The sequence below is a fragment of the Vanessa cardui genome, chromosome 7, assembly GCF_905220365.1.
Source record: "Vanessa cardui chromosome 7, ilVanCard2.1, whole genome shotgun sequence".
NCBI classification, from domain to species: Eukaryota; Metazoa; Arthropoda; class Insecta; order Lepidoptera; family Nymphalidae; genus Vanessa; species Vanessa cardui.
In genome coordinates, this window is record NC_061129.1 from 15,316,477 (window position 1) to 15,340,475 (window position 23,999).

The 23,999-nt window shown below is 33.3% G+C and overlaps 2 protein-coding genes across 2 annotated transcripts in view; one reads left to right on the top strand and one right to left on the bottom strand.

Moving 5' to 3' along the window:
* LOC124531254 (nephrin) overlaps positions 1-23,999 on the top strand; it is a 410,712-nt gene that overhangs the window by 248,896 nt on the left and 137,817 nt on the right. The window contains exon 4 of the mRNA XM_047105755.1: positions 21,080-21,288. Coding sequence (XP_046961711.1) covers positions 21,080-21,288 — 209 coding nt within the window. The remainder of the gene's footprint in view (positions 1-21,079; positions 21,289-23,999) is intronic.
* LOC124531255 (serine protease 1-like) lies at positions 8,429-9,407 on the bottom strand. The gene has a single exon (XM_047105757.1). The coding sequence runs from the start codon at positions 9,366-9,368 to the stop codon at positions 8,559-8,561; it is 810 nt and encodes a 269-aa protein (XP_046961713.1). The 5' UTR covers positions 9,369-9,407; the 3' UTR covers positions 8,429-8,558.

The window sequence follows — 23,999 nt, forward strand, 5'->3', positions numbered from 1 at the left end:
TCTATAATAATTGCTGTGATAGTAATTGCTAGATTATAAGTAACTAAACCTCGAAGTGCTGGATTGAAGCCAAAAAACTAAACAAAAAGCAGCCGCCCGGAGTTTGAAAGATGGTAGTGTTTACACTCCCTCGTTTCGACAAGCATGTAAAGCCGTTGATCCAACGCCTGAACTCTTTCCGGTCGTGTCGAATGTGCCGTCGCGTTGGATTATAAGAGAGGGAATAGAGCATATCAGAAAATAATGGCTAGTTAAAAAGTCCCCTATTTGTACTAATACTAAATTATTCTAAAAATTTTATGTACTTTTTCTTAATGATGTATAAAGTAAAAATAAACTGTACAAATAATTCTTAATTATTTAAAAGTCAATATTTCTCATCATCATCAGTATGTTAGGATTGCTGGATAGGTCTCTCCAAATGCACTCCACTGTGGTCTTTCCTCAGAGTAGCGTGCAATATTTGTACTTTGTAATAATTTCAATGGCATTTAATCAAACGCATACATTTTGGTTTTTAAAAAGAAAACAATAAGTAGCATGATATATAATAAATGCGAAAACTGAAATTTCATACAGCGAAGGGATTGGAAAGTGAATAAAATGCATCAAACAATTGAATGCGAGATGTGAAGTTGCGCCGAGTTGCGAAATAAATCCGTGTAAAACTTTTTGCTACAAAACTCTTTAAGTAAGGATTGCTGTAGCGAGCGAGCGGGTTAGAACTAGTTTACATTAAGCCGTTCCGACAGTCGACGGTTATATCAGTAGCATCGACTCAACGCACGTACGGTTCGTGAGATATTATGCCGCAGTTGATGCTAATAAAATCGGATCCTTCTGTTTAACGGACGACAAATATGTATGTCATGTTGTCATTCACTATGTTCAATTACTGAGAATAGTGGTAATACATGTACTAAAATATAATAACCAACACGACGGTAAGACGTCGTTACGTCAAACGATTTGTCGTTCCGACGTAATGTGACCCTGCCCTTCTATTTTCTTTACAGCTAAGCTGAAAAACCGTTGTCGAAACAGCCTTTTACACGTTGCGATACTAATGTATTTATATCACATTCGTGTGACTGACAGCTGCTGTGGTATATCTTTTACAGAAAAAAAAGTCATGATCAATCATAATCATAATACTTACAAATGATCTTGTTGGGTCGGGCTGAGATGGTCTAGTGGTTAGAACGCGTGCATCTTAATCGATGATTGCGGGTTCAAATCCAGGCAAGCACCACTAAATATATGTGCTTAATTTGTGTTTATAATTCATCTCGTGAAGGAAAAAATCGTGAGGAAACCTGCATGTGTCTAATTTCATTGAAATTCTGCCACATGTGCATTTCACCAACCCGCATTGGAACAGCGTAGTGGAATGTTCCAAACCCTCTCCTTAATGGAAAAGGAGGCCTTATCCCAGCAGGGGGAAATTTACAGGCTGTTACTTTACTTTCACTTTTTTGTTGGGTCATTCTTATTTATCAACTTTAATAACAAATCAATACAAATATTTTTATCTCGAATTATCTGTAATAATATTTAAGTTTCCAGCTGAAACAACATTCGCATTCGTGCTTTTGAATAATTAATTCAATTAAATTGGCTTAATCAGCGACAACAATGAAAATCCTATCGTAAATTATTAACGAAATAGAGAGCTTCGTATACAGAATTAGATTTAAACACCTCAACAAACAGCAATTTAGCGATGCTCGCTTAATTGTAGAGGCGAAGTTAATGGCAGGCCAGTAGACGTCACACCGCGCACGCAAGCACCCGTTGCTATAAATCCGCTATAATGCCAGCTCTTTTAAGCGCCGAACACACCGCCGAGATATACAGAGCGACTGCTACCACCGACTCATTACCTCTGACAAGTAACGTTAATTATTTGTATTGCTTGTGTATAGGGCAGCTTTATTATAGGGACACGACATGGTCACAATGGTTGCGTATTCAGGGTATCGAAATTATTAATACTGGGGACCAGTAAAAATTTTTTATGAGCGGAAATGTCTACGAAAATGCCTATGTTATTTTCTATGATTATTTTCCATAATTTATTTGTTGATTACGAGATTGCATTCATATTCTTGTCATGATATTATGGACACATTATATGCGGTAATGAAATAAAAAAAAAAACCAACGATTCTTTTTTCTCACGTAAACAATGACAGACTAAAACACATACCAATGGCATGTGACATGATAGTCACTGCAAATAGATAATAAATAAAGGTAAATGCATAAATATGACGAAAACTAGGATTACAATAAATAGTCTTAAACATAAATCGGCATTCAAAACGAATGGTTTTTGAAATATAATATGCTATGTTAGAGGTTTCGCTAATGTTTTTCTTTTCATCGAAATTGTTATAATAGATTCGGTTCAAAATTACGATCGGTTGTATATTCAATGGCAATACCATATCGATCGCTTTTGCATCGCTCGGCGACTTAAATGTGTTTGTTCCTTAAATAAGTTCGTTACTTAATTTATAGGCATTTGCATATTAAAGAGTCGACTTTGATAATTTGAATTCAATTAAGTAAGACGTAAGTATTAATATACGAAATGGCTAAATTTCACAAAGGTACTTCATTTCTATTTTAGTTGACAATAAAATATTTTATGACCAAAGAAAGATATTGTATATTCTCTTTTCGAAATAGAATCGGTAATTGGAGAACAATGTTTATCCATCAAACTGTCCATATCGTTTGCGTTAAGACTCATTTCAGTATGGATTATCGTTAAGTTAAAATGACGAGAATTCTTGTCGATATAAATAATCTTGTATAACTTTGTATAAAAATCTCCTCCCAAAATATAGTAAATAGAGTTACCATAGTGACGATAGCTGTTATCAATAGTAGGAATAGCCGATAACTATTCAGCCTATGAAACTTCAGGTCACTACGTATTGGATTCAAATCCCAGAAGTGATCTCAAAACATGATTGAATGTTTGAGAAATTCTTAGTAGCTCGGAGTGACCATGTTACACTTCTCGAAATACACGTCAAGCCTTTTCTGCGTCTGATCTCTATGTGGTTTTGCCGTATCATCATCATATGGTGATGATAAAGGAATAGATGCACTTGGGGTTGCAAACAATCGTCCCTTCTGCCTGCTTACATTCGCTCACTGGTATTTAAAACTGAAACACACTTCACGCGTCACATCATCGAAATCAATCAATTTAAAATTCGAATAAACTGAAAAATATATATAAAGACACTCCAGAAACGTTCAGTATGCAAGTTGACAAATGTGAAATAATATTTTATCCTCCATTTAACCTCAGACCCCAAATTAAATATGAATGAATGATATTAATGAGTGACTCACTTAATTCTTCCTCAAGACATCGTATTTTATTATATTACTCTTGGGATGTTTTCGAATGCCACGTGAAGGATTTCTTATTTTAAATTACGTACTTTAGTTAGATTTTATAAAACATTATATTACTTGTAATAAAAACTGATTGATGAGTGATAAATAGTTTCTTAACCATTAAATTGTAATTATAAATACGAGCCGAATGTTCGATGGGCTATTTCATCATAATATTATTCAGAGACCAAGATTTTCATATTTTCAGCTTTCAAAAATAAAAACTTCCATAAAAGCTTTAATTCCCTATTTAATTCTTGTGCAATAGTTTTTGAAAAAGCATTCCCTAGAAATTGCCCACGTTCATAAAGAATTCCTGTGCAAACAGGCTTTAGCGTGTAAGTCGGTGTAGTCATTCGATAATTTAAAAATTGTTAAAAAAATTAGAATGTAACTACTAACAACAATGTTACAACTAAATTTTTATGCACAGTCTTAAAACTATGTCATAAAATTCGGAATATAGAGACATTACACTGAAAATACCAGCAAGAAGTTTACTAATTGGCATATATTGTGTCTGTAAACCGACCAATACCTATAATATTTTATCACTTGTCAGATTAATAAATTGTAATGAATCATAAACTTTTTTTATTAATATTTTTTTACTTATATGTTGTATAATAACAACTGTGTATTTTGATTTTCTTATCTTAGAGTCGAAAGCTAAGCGTGATACTAATTTTTAAATTCTTTTATTATACCTAAAAAAACGTACAGGAATAGATGTAGTTCAAATTAACAAGTACTTAAGCTGTGGTCAATTTAATCGCTGATACAATTCAACATAATATTACATATATATACTATGATAGATATTGTTGATTAATTAATACTAAGTCGAGCCATTTAATGTTATAATAATAATATCGCTCATTGATCTCCGTCTACAGGTTCGTCGGCTCCGACCCTATAAGATCAAACTAATTGCTATTTTCAACGTCAAACGGGTAACCATTAATTGGTTATAAAGTCATTTTGAGGTCAATGGTTTGAAGTGATATTACAACAACAGCCTGTAAATTCACACTGCTGGGCTAAAGGCCTCCTCTCCCTTTGAGGAGAAGGTTTGGAACATACTCCACCACGCTGTTCCAATGCCGGTTGGTAGAATACACATGTGGCAGAATTTCTATGAAATGTGTCACATGCAGGTTTCCTTACGATGTTTTCCTTCACCGCTGAGCACGTGATGAATTATAAAGACAAATTAAACACATGAATCAGCGGTACTTGTCCAGGTTTGAACCGGCAATCATCGGTTAAGATGCACGCGTTCTAACCACTGGGCCATCTCGACTCATAAATGATATTATAAGAATTATATTAAACTCTTCATTATATAACATGCAATGTGGTGCCAGCTGGTCTTATCAGACATATATCTACACGCCTCACGTCATCATCGTCCTCCTGCCCTTATCCCAATTCTACTTGGGGTAGCATTTCTTCTCTTTCCATACCTCTCTGTCGGACGTCATCTCAAAAGTAACATTCTATTTAGCCAGATCATCTTTCACCCAGTCCATCCATGGTTCTTTGGTCGTCCTATATCTCTATATCCACCCACATACATGCTCAAGATCTACCTTACAGCATGGTCCTTATTCCTTAATATTGTCCTCATTCCTCGTGTAAACGCTTCACCTCAATTTGAGCATCAGTATCATCCATTTATTTATTCCACCGGTAAACATTTATCTGTCAAATGGTTGTTTGGGTGATGAGTAAGCAATTCTAGCCAGCAAATACCAGCGATAATGACGAAAAAAAGTAAATACCGTTTGCCATGATAGTGGCCGTTGTCGGTGTGATGGTCAATATTTTATTTAAGCAGACGGTCGTACGGGTAAAGTGTCGAGTGGCCGTTTATCACGTGATTTCTAATTTTCCTGTTACTGTCCCCTTTGTTATGACAGTTAACGCTCTTTTCTTTCCTTATTTTAATACTAGTAGACACCCTCAGCTTCGCTCACGTTTTAAGGTGCTGTTTGTCCTGTATTAAGTTTGGTTAGCCTTCATGCCAAATTTCAACAAATTCGGTTCTGCGGTTTGGTTGAGAGAGAGCGACAGACAGATAGACAGATTTACTTTCACATTTATATGTAATTCTAATATAGATTAGGCGCTTTACACATAGAATGCCTGCTTCACGGAAGCTTTTGACCTTATAGATATGGAAATGATTAAATCGCAAATATTATTAGTATTAAAGTTTGTACAATTTTTCTTACATTTCTGAAAGTCAGTATATAAGTATTTGGTGCCCACTAATTTAGCGCAGGTTCTATATGATGTAACGCAAACAATTTCGTAGTTTTCTGTTTACCACTCGTCTTAAATATTTATATACGTGTTGAACAGCTGATTTTATAGGACGAGTGGAAGTCGGGAAGGGTTGGTGATTGCGTCGGCCGCGCCCTGACGGAGGGATAATCCAGTCCCTGACGCGCTGATTATAATCTCAATATGTTCCCTTCATTGCGTGTTGTCTTTGATCGATGTTCGTAAATTGTTGGTGACGTTATTGCATTTACACAACACGGAACATGAATCTTGAATATGATGTTAGGGTTTTACATGAATCGTTGACATATTACATATTTAAAGAAGAGCTCTTCATTAAATGTCATTAATCATTAGTATGTATACACTTAGAATATAGGAAAATAATAATACTTTTAGCAACAATTCTGAGCTATAAGGCATAATGTCTAAAATATAAATATTGTTATAATAAAACTCTGTCAAATAATAAGCATTGTATATACATTTTGTCAATTCTTATAGATTGTTTTCGGCATAATCGACATTCTGAACGTGTAATAGCTTTATAGTTATTTTAATCTTATCGAATTATAATCTAAATTGCATCTCTACTTGCGTATCTTACATGACTAATAAAAAAACAAATTATTGTTGGCAAAAGGCAAATAAACCGTCATTATTGCAGCATTTGCGATTAATTTAAAGACACAGATAGATAATATTCAGAACTTTTTTCATAGCATACCTTTTCATCTTACATCGAGGATTTTTCAGAGGGTTGTATTGATATTAAAATGTGAAATCTAGCATGAGAACGATGCCTACTCCATTTTTTTCTTTTGATAAATATCACTTGATTTTTGTAGACTTTTATTAAATTGACTATAAGTATGTAATTTGTAGACAAACGAATATAAAAGGTATATATTATAATGATATTTGAATTTTTTTATTGCGGAGGCTCTAAATAAACAATGGCTTATAATAATGAGGTCCCAGTAAAAGGCTTTATATGAGGTATGTTAAGAGGCTAATCACATTACAGTGAGCGGGATGCCCTCAGAGGCTCTACAGTCTGAGGCACTCTAATGTAAGTGGCGCACGTGATGAATGGTGATATATAATCCCTCATAAAGTCCATAAGACAGGGCTGACGTCACACTACTTCGATGAGTTTTATTACGCTCCATAAGAAAATCCAATACATCCAATTAAATACACCTCAAAATTTTACTAAGTAAAAATAATCACTTAGTGCCGTATAAGTCGTATTAAAACGATAGGTACAGGCGGAGAGATCATTGTGATTGTTTGAAATAATTTACTTAGTTCTTAGTTACAAATTGCAATTCCATTTAATGTTTTCAATCTACTCAGGATACAGTTGCAAACAAAATAAACTTCACTAATAGGCTAATTGAAATTGCTATAACAATACTGTACTTAGATTACATTACGGCTCAAATGGCTTTCTTAGCCCACAATTCTGTTTCTATAATAGCACTTAAAATTTCATAAGATCGATTAAATTTGTTCTTATAAATTATAAGTTGAAGATCAAATTACAAGTAACATTATAGACTACATGTATAACAGTTTGTATCGCATGCTCAGAGGTGAAAGAACTACCTCTAGGTGGATATGACGGATATCTTCGAACCCACGTTGAAACGGTGCTGTGGAGTATAAGGTCCAGATCTAGTCTTCAAAAAGAAAAGTGTTCATGAAATTAGCGCCAGAATTACATATACATAGCATCACTCAACCATTTCGATTCTAAAGTAATTTACATTTACATTTAAGGAAAATATCTATTCCAGTCAAAGATTTGGATTTTGAGTAAAATAGTTTTCTAAATGGACAATAAGAAAAACATTAAAGTTATTTGGTGGTATGTTTTACATTGCTAAAAATAATTTTCAGTATCAAAATTGACATTAAATATCTGAGCATTAAACGACAGTGCTGTCTCTATGTGGTTAGCGAATATACTTTTCTTTCAAACAACAAACCAATCTTCTGTTTATAAGCATATCGAATTCTATTCGTTATATCAGAAACACAATATTGTATGCGCATTGAGGGATTCATAGTGAGGTTACCCTTCAGAGAAATAGCGATCAAGGCGTATTCAGTTCGAAGGCTTAAGTTCGTGAAGAGATATCACGAGACAAGGATAATCGTGTTCGTGCTATGATTCCAGCAATACTAAGTAATATTGATAATATTATTTCATGCTAATACACAATTGCAGTAATAATCTACTATTCGATATTATTAGTAATTAATTATTAATTATATAAATTCAATTAATGTTTTCTATTCCTTGATTGTAGATAAATAAACATACATATGTAGTTTGTAAAATAAGCTTACTAGATTACATTAAAAATTTAATCTTTTATTGGCTTGTCTTTAAATTCGCTTGTTAGTGAGCTGTGTGGGTCCAAAGCAACTGAATTTTAAATCAGTTTCAGCTCAACCGATTGAGATAAATTTCGTACACGTTTGATGCAAGCTGGACAAAAATATTTTTTACTTATTTATTTATAAGATTATATATTGTTGAAATAGAAACTGTATACGGTATTATATATATTTATACATATATGTAATTTAGTCTTCTATCGAGAATACTTTTAATTCTATAAAATAGACAATTTTATTACTATTCATATAAATTGAAGATATCAAGTACCTTACAGTAAAACTAGTGTCATAACAACAAAATGGACAAAGTTACAAATTAGTTTGAATTTATATTCAATACATATTCAATTTATATTTTTGTATATTATCTAAAACATTGATCTGTATGGACTAAAAATCTCTCATCTATAATTGTTAGGTATATGGTCATCTCTGGGTTATTTGGTTCGATCGCTGCCTTCTTTGGAAATGACATTCGCAAACCAATCTATTTCGTGGCTTATCACTGCTACCATGCTCACTGAACTCCCTGGTGTTTTTTTAAAGTTGGTAGTAAATTCGTTACAGTCATCAGCCGACATTGAATTGACACCGACAATTCCAGATGAGTGCACCACCGGGCCACCAGAATCACCACCACAGATCGTTGCTTCCAACCCGCATGGTGGGACAACACACATCATCGTCGCCGGAACGTCTTCAAAATCTTTTTCATCTTCAAGACAATCATTCATCATGCCATCCAAGACCTGTAAAGGTTTTTCTGTAGCTGTTGCATTTGTTCCTCCGAATCCAAGAATCATTACTTTATGACCTATTAAAGTCTTGTAATCGACTGCGCTTATCTTACCGTATTGAGAAACTAATATGTTTTGACTTTGAAACAAAGCCACATCATTTTGATTCGACCCTATACGACGCGTGGTGTACTGCGGATGAATATAAGTTTTTAGTATAGGACTTAGTTTACCCATATCGTCCGGGAAGTAGCTGTTGTATCTCGCGAACATTGATAAATCATCGAAATAACAATGTGCTGCAGTTAGTATCCATTTAGAAGTAAGCGCAGCACCTGAGCAGATCTGGTAATACTCGACTATACTTTGCTCGTGATCCATAATTACTTGTGCGTCTAAACGAACGACAAAAGGAAATTCGTCTTTGAGTGCATCCCTGCCTCCAAGTATTCTAAGCGCAGCTTCACATTTTAGTAAGTTCAAAATAACTAAAGAAAAGGTAAATTCCATGTTACTATAATAATAGTTTAGAACATGACACAGTTACCACGCGCGGTACAACGTAATAATGAACTGATGGTGTTTCGTCACAAGAATTTTATGTTCTTTGTTGCTTGTTTCTTAACTATTTCTTTCAGATAAGAAAACATAAACGATACTTTATGATTTTTGATTTAGAAATAGTAATGTCGAACGTTTTATGTCGTAAATATAAAATTTGGTGAAGAATTTTATTCACTCGACAGTATTTTTGACAGTATTTGCTCGTTCTTCGATTACTGTTCTACCCTGTCATATGGTACTGGGCCCCATAAACGCATATCATGTCACCTAGTCCTCTTGTTCCATTGAATTCAACACTAATCCAAAAAAATATGTCACTCAACATACAATGGTGTAAGATTTACTTTAAAAATCCTTATATTTTGTTGCAACGGAATAGTTCTGCCAATTATTCAACCAGAGTTAGAGTATGAAATGACAGCGCTTGCTACACATATCCGAGAAACCATCTCCATTAAAACAGACGATCAAGAGTTCAAATGATACTGTAACTTCGAGAAGACCGATGATCCGAAGAGGCGAAGAAAGCAGAAAGAATCAGAAGTCATTGAGAAAAAGCCTTAACAATATACAATTTATTCGTTAATTACAATTTATTTTTTCAATTATAGAACAATAAACGAGCGACCAATCGCTGAAATCGGTTTAACTAGAATAGTGATAGAGACCGCGCGAGCCAGGATCGATTGAGGGTTATTTCATACATAATTTAGCAGCGATATAATGGCTGAGGTTAGTTCCTACGAGTGATAAACGATAAGCGTCTAATGAAATCAAATTTATATTTTATACATCTACGTATACCAGGTTATTATCGTAGAATAGCTATATTTCAAATGAAACATTGTCTTTAAATATTAGAATATATTAATAAATAGAATATGATTTTAAGCACATCATGTAATGGAGACACAAAATTAGAGGTAATCTATTACATACGTTTATGGCAACAACTTCCACTTCACCACTTCCGTAAAGATAAGTAGTAAGTGGTCACCGCGATTCTTAGATATTGACGCTACATGAAATTTTAACCATTACTTACGTAACCAAAGCGCTACCAACCTCAGGAACTGAACTGCTATGTCCCTTGCGTATGTAGTTACACTGGCATACATAACACTGTAAATTATTTATAAGGGAGGGGTTAATAGAGGAATAACTTAACATCGGGTTACACTAACGAGGCAACAAATACATGTCCTTAGAATCACAGGTAATTTCCGCTAGCGCTTGTCAATCAAATGTACCCAATTGTAGTTAGCCAGCGGGCTCGGAACGAACTATTATTTGCCCACTTATTACCTCCCGGACGTATGAATAGCTTTGGGGATCATTATTTCATAAAATGTGTGTGCAATAGAGAACAAACCTATGTTTATCGTGTGATACGAATCGTGTTATACGTCCTAAATTAATATTTGCGTTTTGTAACAAAATATAGCACATCTCTGACTTTTTGCTTCGCTTAGGTTTCGATTTCCACTCGATGAGAAGCTTGGAGCTTATTGCAATGCGCTGCTAGTGCGGTTTAGTCGATACACATAATATGGCGGAATTTCATATGCCTGACCTCATACAGTTTCCATTACGACTTTTTCATTCATCTATTTGCTCTTCATATTGCTAGTTTTAGCCGTGCTTAGGTTTATACATATTAAATGCCAATATGTTTAAAAATATGTGCAAAGTTCCAAAATAACTTATTATAAATATTCCTTTGAATAAAAAGACACGATTTTTACGTCATTAATGAGGTAGTAATTCAGTGAATGAATTATAACTTGTTTGATATAATTTAAAATTTGTTTGTAAATTAAATTATCTGAGGAATTAAAATTAGATTACACTTTCAGAAGAGGGATGTTAGATACAAGAATGTTAATACGAATAATGCTTTGTAATTAGTCAAGCTTTATCTTGGACCGTATGAATATTTTAAATTACTTCAAATGTTGTTTCAAATTCATTTGGTTTTAGGTCTTTGTGTAAGCACGTCTGTGCACCACTAAGTAACAATACATAGTTTTGTTACATCAATTTCAAGGGTGAATAGGAAATGGATCAATAGAAACAAGAGGCATATCATCCATCATAGCTATTAAAGTAAAATAAGTAACAGCCCGTAAATTTCCCACTGCTGGGTTAAGGCCTTCTTTCCCATTAAAAAGAGGGTTTCGAACATATTCCACCACGCTGTTCCAATGCAAGTTGATGGTATGCACATGTGGTAGAATTTCGATTAAATTAGACACATGCAGGTTTCCTCACGATGTTTTCCTTCATCACCGAGCACGAGATGAATTATAAACACAAATTAAGCATATATATATATAGTGGTGCTTGATACCAAGCTAGGTGGCATTTTTTCACTTTTTTAACTTTAATAATATTTCTTACAGCTAACTTCAATGAGGGGTGGGACTACTTAGCATAGCAGCTGGTAAAATAATACTTACAGAGCTACAGTAATCCGGATTTCATCCAATTAAATACCATACCATTGATACTCTAGGACTGTTAACATTTTGTTCTGAGATAACACCCAAATGCCTAATAAACAAGGACGAAGTAACAACGGGTAGCCGCGCCCAAATCCTCTCATTAGAATAGCGACCATTAATGTAAAATGAACGAAATCAAATGTTTTTGTATTTTAGTCCTTGATAACCGCGAAATAAGGACCATGATCGCACGCATTGTATCGACGTAAACGAAACCATTCGACTTATTTACTCCTTTAATTTCGATTTAACATTTTCTAATGAAACAATTTTATTTATGTAAACCTATTTTTTATGGGAATTTTCGTAAATTTGATATTCATTTTATTTTTCAAAATATAAATTATTACCAAATAATTAGTAAGAGGATGATTAGAGTTATGTTGTATTAAATAACACTACCGGTAATTTAATATTTTGTAATGTGCACTTATTTGATAGGCATTCATTAACTTTGCTCTCTTTTTTATGGCAGTTTGCTTAATAAATATAATAATTACCAAAAATCTATGATTTCATTCCAATTTAATAATATGATTACTCTGTAAAAAATACAACTCAGCGAAACAATTACCGCGTGAATGGTATTCGGGAGAGGCGACACAGGTTAAAGCGGCCGCAAAGATCATGATCATAAAAAATAAATGCCAACGCTCAACTCTTGTTTCTTCGTAATAAAAGTTAGCACGCATCCGAAACGCCTTATACATTTTAATGCCTAGCTTTTTTGGGATGAGCAGCGTGACAAAACACCTTTACGTGACGGGCGTATGTCCGACGAACTGTTTCCAGTTTCGGCTTTCCTACGTGTTAGTAATATAGACGCACCAATTTTTCAGCAACTTTTTGCTGAACACCACCGATGCCCCGAAAACCTATTTATCAATGTCTGGTCTATTAATCTTCGAGCTTTTATTGCTCGCTTGAAATATACTTATGTGGTATTTCCATTTTTGCTTGTTGATTTGAATGTGTGCCATTTCATATATTGGATACTAAGACTTGGGAACGTACATTGTGCTTGTGTTTATTTTCGATATTTGTGATTACGAACTCGAAATCAGATTATTTTTGTGCATTAAAAAACTCATGAAAGACTTAAATCTCACCTCTTTATAAAAATCTATTATTTATCAAGGGAGAATAATCTAAAGCATACCTATTCCTCTATCCTTATCTGCTACGCTTCGGTGGCTATGTGTCAATATTCACCGGCAATGTTTATGTGTTTTATTTATTTATTTTAAGTGATATACTTCGAAGCAAAAATTATATTTTTTAATATTACTATAGGCTAAAGTGAAAATTGTGTGCTTATAGAAGTAATCTGAGACTAGGAAGTCTCAGATTACTTCTATAAGACCGTCATTTTCGGTTCAAGTCGTAGATAATGGTTTGTAATGGACTTTTCCAAAGTCCTCAAATGGTAAAAAAAGAACGCACTAACTAACGTCTATCGGTGGCAAAACTACGGAAAAACAGTAATTATTATAACACTGAAAGTACTTTCATTTTCGATACGTCTCACGTCGGGAGTAGTGAATTTAATACATTTTGTTTGTTTTTTCGATCTAAAAGTAAGTTATTGCTAAAAGCAATACAATTGTTGTATTGTTCTATAATACAACGTGATGAAAATTGAATGTTTTGAAAAGAACTCTGCGTTCTGTATATTCGTAGCGAACAATGGCGCTGCGTGGCGGATTACTCGACAAATCCTTCTTCTTATAAATACATTTTTTTAAATTCATATAATTATAAAGAAAAGTAGTTTTTAACAAAAGTGAAATTATTATAAATTTTACTGTTTGACATACTATTATTAAAACATAATAAGTGAATTCCTTGTCATATCTATTTTTTTAATAGTTTATTCTTATAAATAAAAATAAAAAAGAGATATGACAAGGAATTCGCTTGTGCAAAAAAGTTTATATAATGTATTAAATAATAAAAAATTAAATAAATTAAATGACCATAGGAATTGAAACAAAAAAAATATGTTAAGTTATTTTGTATTAAACCGTATGTCAAACAAAGATTCAAAGATAAGAAAAAGAAAGGTTGTCTACAACCCCTTCTACGTCCTACGTGAGGCACTGACGTTATATGACCTTAACTTCGATGTTTTGCCTCACATAACGAATTCTACCAGTTCAACCTCCTGTAAGCGTAAAAGTTCTTAATACTCTTAAATTGAAAATTTACATCTTGTAATATTTAAAACTAAAATAAAACTTATACCGCTTATGTGTACGTGCCTTTAGGCCTATCTAAAAACAAACAAAGCTATCAGTCTTTAAAGTCATAAATAAAGTGGAGCACACATTTATTACGAGTATCAAGGAAGTCCTGCGGAGTGAAGGCGTGCAAATGTTTCGAAGGCGATAAATCTCAATCCGGAAAGCTACCGGCATGAATCATAGGGCCTCTGGCTCGCTTCGAGGGCGCTTCGCAAGTAGGTTGAGTGCTACGAGAGCAGCCGTGAGTTCGTTGCTAGACACGCCGTTATTGGATTCTAGTTCTAAAACTGTGGTCAATTAAACGTTTAGCTTCGGTATTATCGAAAACGTAACATGATTTCAAAAGTTCAATGCAATTCAGCTTCTAATAACGGTGAAAAGAAAAGGAAATTAATTCTAATTTGACTCAATACTTACGACGTTTCTTTGTTAATGTTTTCAGAAATATACATAATCTTAGCGATATATTTTATTTTCACTTTATCACTTTCGACGGGTGAACTATTATACTCTTAAATAAATTACTCCTACTAATTTCAAGTATCTTATGGTTTAAGGTGGTAGTAATTCATACAAACACTGTAATCACAAATGCACAATAAAATGGGTACTTACTCAATTTTCAACCCGCAATCTTTGAACAAAATTCACGCCAATGGATCGACTCGGTTCGTCTGTTTTTATTTGCTAACAATTTTGGTATAAATTTTGTACTCTTAAGAGAAAATGTAAATTTGTTTGATGATTGATGTTCGTTAGCTTACATTATAAATGCTCGTTTACGTATATTCGTGGGTATTATAATATTCCTAAAAATAACCACAATTTCATCAAATCGTCAAGTAATAACGAGACAGGGTTCCATTTCTATTCATGTTTTGTATTCATTTCGTCATTCCGAGGCGCAAAACCTCTTCTCGGAAGAGTAACATAATACCGTAACAAAGAAATTTTATTAAATCGATAACAGTATAGAATGTTTATTCGAAAGTCGAATCCGAAAGAGTGACAGTCGCGTCTGTCACGGACAATAACAATCGAATATTATAGTATTTGCCGAATATTACAATATTCTCGTGAATATTATAACATTTGACGTGATGCTTTGATCGCTGTGTGCTTTGATTCATTATTCGCTGAAGAGAAAATAACGGCCTGCGAGCGACAGCTGGATACCGATAATTGACAATGCTGTGTGTGAGCCTACTCGTGACGGGATCGAATCAACTTGCGCTTCGTTTCTCGCTGATTTTTAGGGTTTGGTATCTGGGAGGCAAAAGGTTGAATCGAACGCTTGACATTCAATGTCAGCGTTCGAACAAAAATCGGTATTATTTGTTTTTCATTATTAATTTCTATTTTGTTTGATTATTAGTATTATTAATTCATATTTTACTAATAAGTATTTAGTTGACGGAATACTCACTTATCATGTATTTTAACGATAAACAGTAATACTTGGTATTATTGTGATCCGGCTTGAAGGGTGAGCTGGCCAGTATGTCTACAGGTGCAGGGGACATAAAATTTGAGTTCCCAAGGTTGTTTTCACATTAGTCACGTAAGAAATGGTAAATATTTCTTACAACATTTACCATCGAGTGACATTTTTGCCTGATTGTATACTTTTTATATTGACTTTAAAAAAGTCATTTAAAAAAAAGAATAAGGATTTTAGCTTTTCTTATAAATATTCCTCACGGGCGAATAATGAACAATCCTGGGCCTGGATCATCCTTGTAATATCAAAAAATCAAAAATCAAAATAAACTTTAGTCAAGGAGGCTTTTATAAGCATTTTTGAATCGTCATTTTACAATTAAGTGAAGCTACCACCGGTTCGGAAAGTAAATTCTACCGAGAAGAACCGGCAAGAAACTCAGTAGTTACTCTTTTTTAACATTTAAAAAATACAACGTCATGTTAATGAAATACAATTATTTAAATTAATGTATCCTGCTTGGAAGCCAACAGGTATTAACTCCACGCTTTTTTATCATCTATAGAATCTTGTATCGAATAATATGCTTTTTCTACCAATATATTTTTTACAAACGATTTGAATTTACTAAACGGCAAAGTTAAAAATTTCTGCGGTTAAAAATTATCAAATCAATGATGTCAGAATGATAAAAAAATAGTGTCAAGATAAACAAAACAGATTTTTACTAACACCATGTATAGATAGAGAAGCAAAAATGTATGCAAAATAATTACTTAATTTAAAATAGATAGTCCAAACAAGTAAACAAGACGTTTTCATCAAACATCACACGCCACGAGGGAGCGAGGAGGTGCTATGTTTAAATTTGCTATCCTGGAGCATCTCACCTAACGACGCGGCTCATATTTGATAAACAAATATAAAATAAGACGGCGTCGTGACGAACGAGGAACGTTGAATAATGGAAACCGGTGATGAGATCAATATGGAGGACGCAGATTACTCTAACAGTTACCTCAGTCCTCTTCACTTGATTCCCCAGTGCAATGACAGGCTATTATAATTATATATTTGACTATACTTATATATTTATAAATAAATTTTAAAACATGTAATTTTTTAACTACATAACATCTGTGTAAAATAATTGGTGGAAAAGCTGACTTTTATCTGATACTACCAGTAGTATCAATATTTCGCACCAGTGAAGTTTTACAATCGAAATAATCTTAGAAAAACAAAAATGCTTGTAAAAGTAATATTTTAAAATAAAAATTTTGATTACAAATAAGATAATACTCTGCAATAAGAGACCTCTTTTGTAAATATTCGTGGAAAAGTTTCTTTATTATATCGTTATTAATAATCACATTGCAAATTTAGATTCAATACAAATGCTGATAAAATAAAACTTAGTTATGTCAACATGACAGTTTTCGCTTTACTCAATAAAGCAATGTTACCTTTGATTTCAATAATTGGAAATAAATAAAAGTTTTTGCCAAAAATATTAATACCTGAAACATCAGTCACCCTAAGCCGTCAGATGCGATGACGGATAAAAGTGAGCAACAAACAAGCTCTGCCGATTTATAGCGGCCGGCTTTTTATATTTATTCGCTCGCAACGTGGAATTCACGTATTGTTTTGAGTAATTGCGAACGATTCTTGTTTAGAATTTTCTAGAAACATCAGTGATCTTTTAGATTCTAACAAATATTCTTCTCTAGAATTTACATCATTAAATCTAAGTTTTGGTTTTATATTTCATACAAATAGTAGGTATGTTAAGCTTGTGTTATTTTTTAAGTATTTCAAATGAAAGATTAGTATTTCAAGAATCTCATTTTACATTCAGATTTCACTTTGTATCAGTAAAATGGAACAATCAGAAGATTAAAGTTACCAATCCGAGAGAAAGTGAAGAAAGGCGAAAGGGGTCATGGGTTTAAAAAGGCAGTGCTGTCACGTCGACGCGTTAAGGGCGCTGCTGTTCGGGCGACGCCAGACTAAGGGGATGTAGCAAATTGACAAAGGGCAGGGCTCATCGTTTTGCGACTGAAGGCGAGCGAGGTGCCTCCCGGAATACGCGATGAGGGACTTGAAAAAATATATTACAGTTGGATTGTATGAAAATATGATTCTTATTACGTAATCGATTTCTAAATGTTTCGAGATTTATTCGACTGACTATATATTATGTTTATGTGTCGTCAATATGATTTCTTTTCGCTATAGTCTTTCAGTTTTACTTTCTTAGACATTTTTCTAATTGTAAAAGGATAGTTTAAGGAACTAAATGATAATGATTAGTGTTAAAATAATCCAACCTTAACCCCTAAAAGCATCTTATATGAAAAGTGTCAAAGTAGCGTACATAACAAACGTATAGCACACCGTCTCGCATTTCTTAATATAATTTTACTAGTAACTGCTTTCATTGACGTATCTTTAATTTTAATTCACTGTGACATGACGATTCAAAAGCACTTTGATGAGCCTACTCGAATGACGAATATTTTGATTGAAATTAAATACGAAGTATTTTTTACATAAATAGACGGAAATGTCAAGCTTAAATGTTTTATTTCATATTTCTCAGTATATTTCTTCCGCAATATTTGCGAATATTTCCCTAATACAATATTGGAAAAAAAGATTACTTTCAGATTAAATTATCATCATTATTTAATTAGATGTTTGTATCTTGTTATTTGTTTTTTATATTCCGTCTTTATGGACAATTAATATTAAGTTCCTTTCACGACATTCTAATTTATTGTACTATCTGGATAAATAAGCGCATCGACCATTTTATGCTACACAATTAAACAGGATGATATTACTATTTATTATGTTTTTTTTTCAATATCATCTAACATGCAAAAAATTCAAAATCAGCTTTCATCATAGTATAAAAGAAAAAACGTTGACTTGCTGTGAACAAAAGCCAACGTTGTGGACAAAAAACGCAGCAGCACCTTTGAAATGTCACGTTTAAAAGTGGTTGAAACAATCTACGTGAAAATAAAACCGATGAGTGGGATCATAAGACCCTCGGTATATTTCATCGTTGTAATCCGTTTTATGATTATACACTCGTTTCTTTTTGTGCCTCTTGCCTTTTGAATTTTCTACGCTATTGTAGAATTATGGTCGTGTGAGGTTCCATGATTTATGGCGGGGACCAGCCGTTTGTAGCTCTTGTTTGTTTTAACGGGGAGGCGTAACGCGTTACGTTTTACCTGATAAAGCGAATGAGCGATTGCGAAGGGGAAATTTAGTGTTCAAAATCGTACCTGTATATCACATATGTATTTTAAATATAATATTTATAAATAATCATTAAATGTTATATAACTTCTAGCTGTTGAGCTATACTCAGTCACAGAATTATATGAATGTAATGAATACTTTTTGGTTTGACATTTTTATAAATAAAAGTAGAAATAGAATATTATTACATTTGACATGGGAATTGTTAATCTGCCTTTAAATAATAAAATATAATAATGGATAATTGTGAATAAAACTGTAAAAATAAATATTGTAAACCATATAAAATATTGTTAATTATTTGATGTTCCTGTTTATCTGAAGCTGGGTCTACAATATGTTGCTGGTTTGTATTTTGTCCGAAACTATGTCAGGTCTGACAATGAAGTGAGTTGCATGCTTTGGCTTATATGAAGTTTAGATCAATCTAATTCTGGTACATATTTTACCAAAAGCCATATTCATATCTCTTAACAATATAAATTATATTATATGTATTCATTTCTAAAATCTGACGCAAAATCCTGCATTCTCTGAAATATTTATAACATAGAACATAGAACAACAACAACATAGAACAATCATATTCACGTTTTGCCACATTCCGTATTTAATTAACTCTAAAGCTAAAAAATAAAATAAATGTAGCATTCTAATAATATTTTTAGATAAAAATATTTTGTAATGACGAAAAAATTATTGCGATGAAAACCGTTTTTATAACACTAATTTCCCGTTAAAAGCTTACAGAACGATTTGGAGCGAGTTTATTAAAATTAACGCTAAGTACTACATTTTTTGAAGAGATTTTTTTATAAACAAAAAATTGAGAGGTCGCGATGAAAAATTGATGTTCCTATTGGTTTAAGAGGATTATCGTTGCTGTGGCGTTATCCTTTCCTTGTGGATTAGGAACTTTACAATTCTAATTTTTCATTCAAGTATTTAAAATCTCTTTGGAATCCTTGTACACCGTACAGGTGCCATTTTTAATTACTGATGCATGTATGCATGCCAAAATACATCATAAGCTATTTCACAGAACGAGAAAAAGAAAGATAGAAAATAACTTTGAGACAATATTTTTTCATATCGAATGACAAAGAAACAAAGGCCCGTCTTCCTTGAATATTTCAGTACATATTCTTCACAACGTTATTAACATCAAACGTATTAAGACGAATTACCAATTATATTCCTATTTACGTCGAACATTCATCACATATATAATATATATTCACTTGAATTCTCTACACATTTCCAATATGTATCATACGTACACATTTTACGGTAAGATATATGAGAATTCATCCAACCATTCATGCTATGACATGTGGTCTGCCGTCGGAAGTTATCGATATTCGTCCGACACACGAACGTACTCGTAACGTACCTGTCGTTCGCAAATATCCTATTTCTGAAGACTGCAGGTTTTGACAACAGTAGGGCTGTTCTGTAAAAACAATTCCAAATGCTTGCGAGTGTACAACTAGCACAGGTTATACGCGAGCTTCGTTACAAGTGCCATCGTTGTCATTGGTGTTCTATATATGAATACGTGAACACAAAAAAAATTTGTTCATGTTTTTAGAATTGATTTTAAAAGAGCTGGTACTGTATCCAATGAAAGTAAAAAAATTGATATTTTTCTACACGACACTGGTAACATTAATTTTGGAATACAACATGTGATACAGTAATCGGATGATTCATTACACCCTTAGAGTAAGATTTATGAGTAAATTGTTGCGTTAGATTTTGTCATTTAATTTAATTAAGGCTTATTCAGTTGAATTCGTTGTAAAACAGTAAATACAAGATTCTTGACGGTTCTTCGTATTAGAATCTGCACTCCAATCAGATAACTCTGAGTAACTTTTGTGAAACAGTTTTTTTTTTGTCCATTTTGCCTGATATTTTATTTCTCAAATGAGGTTAATGGAGCGATTGTTTGAAATATAGGATGCAAAGCTTACTTTCTAATATTATATTATAATAGTTCTATTGAAATCTTTTTGTAAGAACAAGACAAAAATTCCGTTCCGTTTTATACTCTTATTATGCATTTGATCCCCGAATTTTTTCGTCATATCAAAATTATTTTTTGTTGTATAGAATACATTCTAGATATATATAAATAGAAAACTGGCAAAACTTGGTAAAAATTTAACCAAAGATTTCTTGTTCCAGCTTCGACGTGCGAGGCAAGCACCTATCTGAGGCCAGGCACTGGTCGGCACCAGAAGTGTTCGGCCCACGAGCTCACTTCTCCACATCACCGCCACCGGCGTCGTTGCTCGTACGAGACGTCAAGAGAAGAGACGAAGGCGTCTACCGCTGCCGGGTTGACTTTCGCAACACTCAGACCACCAGCTTCAGATACAATCTCACAGTTGTGGGTAAGTATTTATGATATGGTTTTTTTAAGTATATGAGTAATTATACTGCATAAATCAGTAGTTTAAAACTGACGCAATCACTGATTTTATATCTCCTGCTGAGGATATATGCTGTTGTATCTGTTGCTGGGCTGATGTTGAGGATAATGAAAGACACTAACTAGTTCACGATTTATCAACGAGACGGTACAATTATACGGACCGTGACGCACTTGATAGACACTCTGTTTTACATATGCAATGCTTCGACTTTTATACATGATATATGCCAAAAAATGTGAGATACACAGATGTGAAATATTTTAGTCATAGAATATGTAACTTTACTAACTGTTTACTTTAATACCTATGTGCATATACGGCACATATCTACCAATCTGCTTCGGAACAGCGTAGTGAAATAAAGTCCATACTTCTAACACAGAAGGTAGGGACTGACCTTAGCAGTTTACTTTAAACATCCTTAAATTACTAAATTACAATAATAGATAAATTCGTCCCGATATTTTTCGTTATTCGTCACCGATACTTTTTTATAAAAAACAGAACAAGTGCAATCTCTTAAACAACAAATCTCATGATTGTAACGAATAACTTCGCTGCGGCTTTTATAGCAGATTCCGCGAGTTCACAATAGCGCGTTTGTCGCAGTATTGTTAGCACAACACGTAACAGTATCTCGTTAGTATCTCACGGCTTACATTCAAATCATTGTTGGAGCTCGGAGGGTGATCGATAGCCCGAAGTTTGTCGGAATGTTCAATCAACGTCTCTTTTGCGCCCCGTATTCATCAAGCGAGTACGTCAGCTTATTAATTTAATTAACATACTCCGCTAGAATTTCTATCGTATGATATATATGTGTGATTAAATTAATATCATCTACGGTATTGCTTTAACGTGTATGACAGAAACTATAAAATTGACGTTTTAGAATGATTGTTATCCAGTGATTCACTTACATTAATTGGCTTAATTTGTTTCGCGTTTATTATTGTTACTAGACAATGGGATGACAAGATTCCGGGTTAAAGAGGTATTCGTACTTACTGTGAAAGAAATTCGTAATTTCGATCATAAAAGTGTATTAGCAAATCGAGCTCATACCTCAATTAAGTATGTGATAGCGACAAAATCGTTCATGCAGTATTTGTTATTCCGAGTTCTAAAACAAAATGTCCGATCTTAAATAAATAGAAAATAGGCAAGCGTAAATGAGAAGTAGGAGAGCTAGAATACTGCACATAATATGGACAAATTTAAAAAGGGTAACAAATATAATCAAAATCAGTTTCCACCAAAATCAAACCTCTCAAAAGACTTGAACTGACAATATGCGACTAACAAGAAAAAAAATCAGGAAAATAATATCATGTGAAGTATAAATAACGTTTTATTTGAATGTGAACAATCTTCACAGATCACTCAATTGAAGCATGAAGTTTTACTTTAATGTTAAGTTTAAAAGAGTATTCGGTGACCTTATGAAATGCCATGGAAATGCTAATAGCCGTCGCTCCTCGCACCTGAACGTGATAAGTGCGGATAAATGTCAGAGTGGAAATAACACATTTATTCCATGCGTAAAAATAATAGCGCCTATTGAAATGGAAGCGATTATATTCAAACTCGTGAACTACACTTCACCGGAGGTGCCAACACGCTGCTCACAAAGTAGAAGTGATCATGCCTATTTGCACTTTGATCCAATCGAGAAATTTTACCAATATTTTTGCCAATTTCGATACTTTTTACGTGATAGCATGTTTTTTTAACTGTGTACACTCTTAATCTATAATTCAAACTCTATATCTTATTTTGGTCCGTCTTGTTCAGAACACAATTTCATACAAAATTCCCAATAATCAAACAGAAGTTAGTAAAAGAGGTGATACATTTGTGGTTTTATTTTAAGTCTTGATCATCGAAACCAATTCCTTGCCAAATTTAAAATACATATTAATATTATATTCCCAGACATTAATAAAGGACTAATTGCCAAAAAAGAGTCACTTATTAAACGGTGAGACACATTAAATAATGTCTGGATTTGATCGCATGATGTAATTAAATTCATCACACTGGCTTCATAGCTCCTTGTATGTCTTGCGTTGATTTATATGATATTTATTTTTAAACGACTTATGTTCAAATAATTCTAAGGAATTTATATTTTATTTAGAAATACACATACCTAAAAGTAACTTCGACCGAGGGCTTTTCCGAGTATTTCAATAATAACAAAGTCAGGCTGTACTGAATTATATTTAGGTCATGACTTTGCAGAGGGATAAACGTTCATATAAAATATGTGGCCGACAATACTCAATCACTCGCGAAGTGCCTGTCACGGGTCTATTTGTGCGGCCATCTTGCGAAACCCGTGGGGTTTGTTTACAATCATATCGTATTAAGAAAATACTGAATGAAATAAAACGAGAAAGTATTTTATTATTCCGAAATAGTTTGACGTCGACCTTTTTATTGCGATGTGGTATTCGATCAGCAGTAACAGTCGTCTTGATAAAGATGATACAATCATTTCAACCCCCTCCGCGCACGAAACGAGTGACAATGAATAAATACATAATAAATACGGTAAATTTATTCAACATATTCAAATTGCTTTTTAATTTAACCTCCTCACTTTTGGCATTTTTATTGGCGCCATAAATATATTGGATGTCATTACCGTTATTGTATTTTCGGTA

Bases quoted from the DNA above. Each gene is read 5' to 3' on its own strand.
- LOC124531255 (XM_047105757.1), bottom strand. From the start codon at position 9,368: ATGGAATTTACCTTTTCTTTAGTTATTTTGAACTTACTAAAATGTGAA.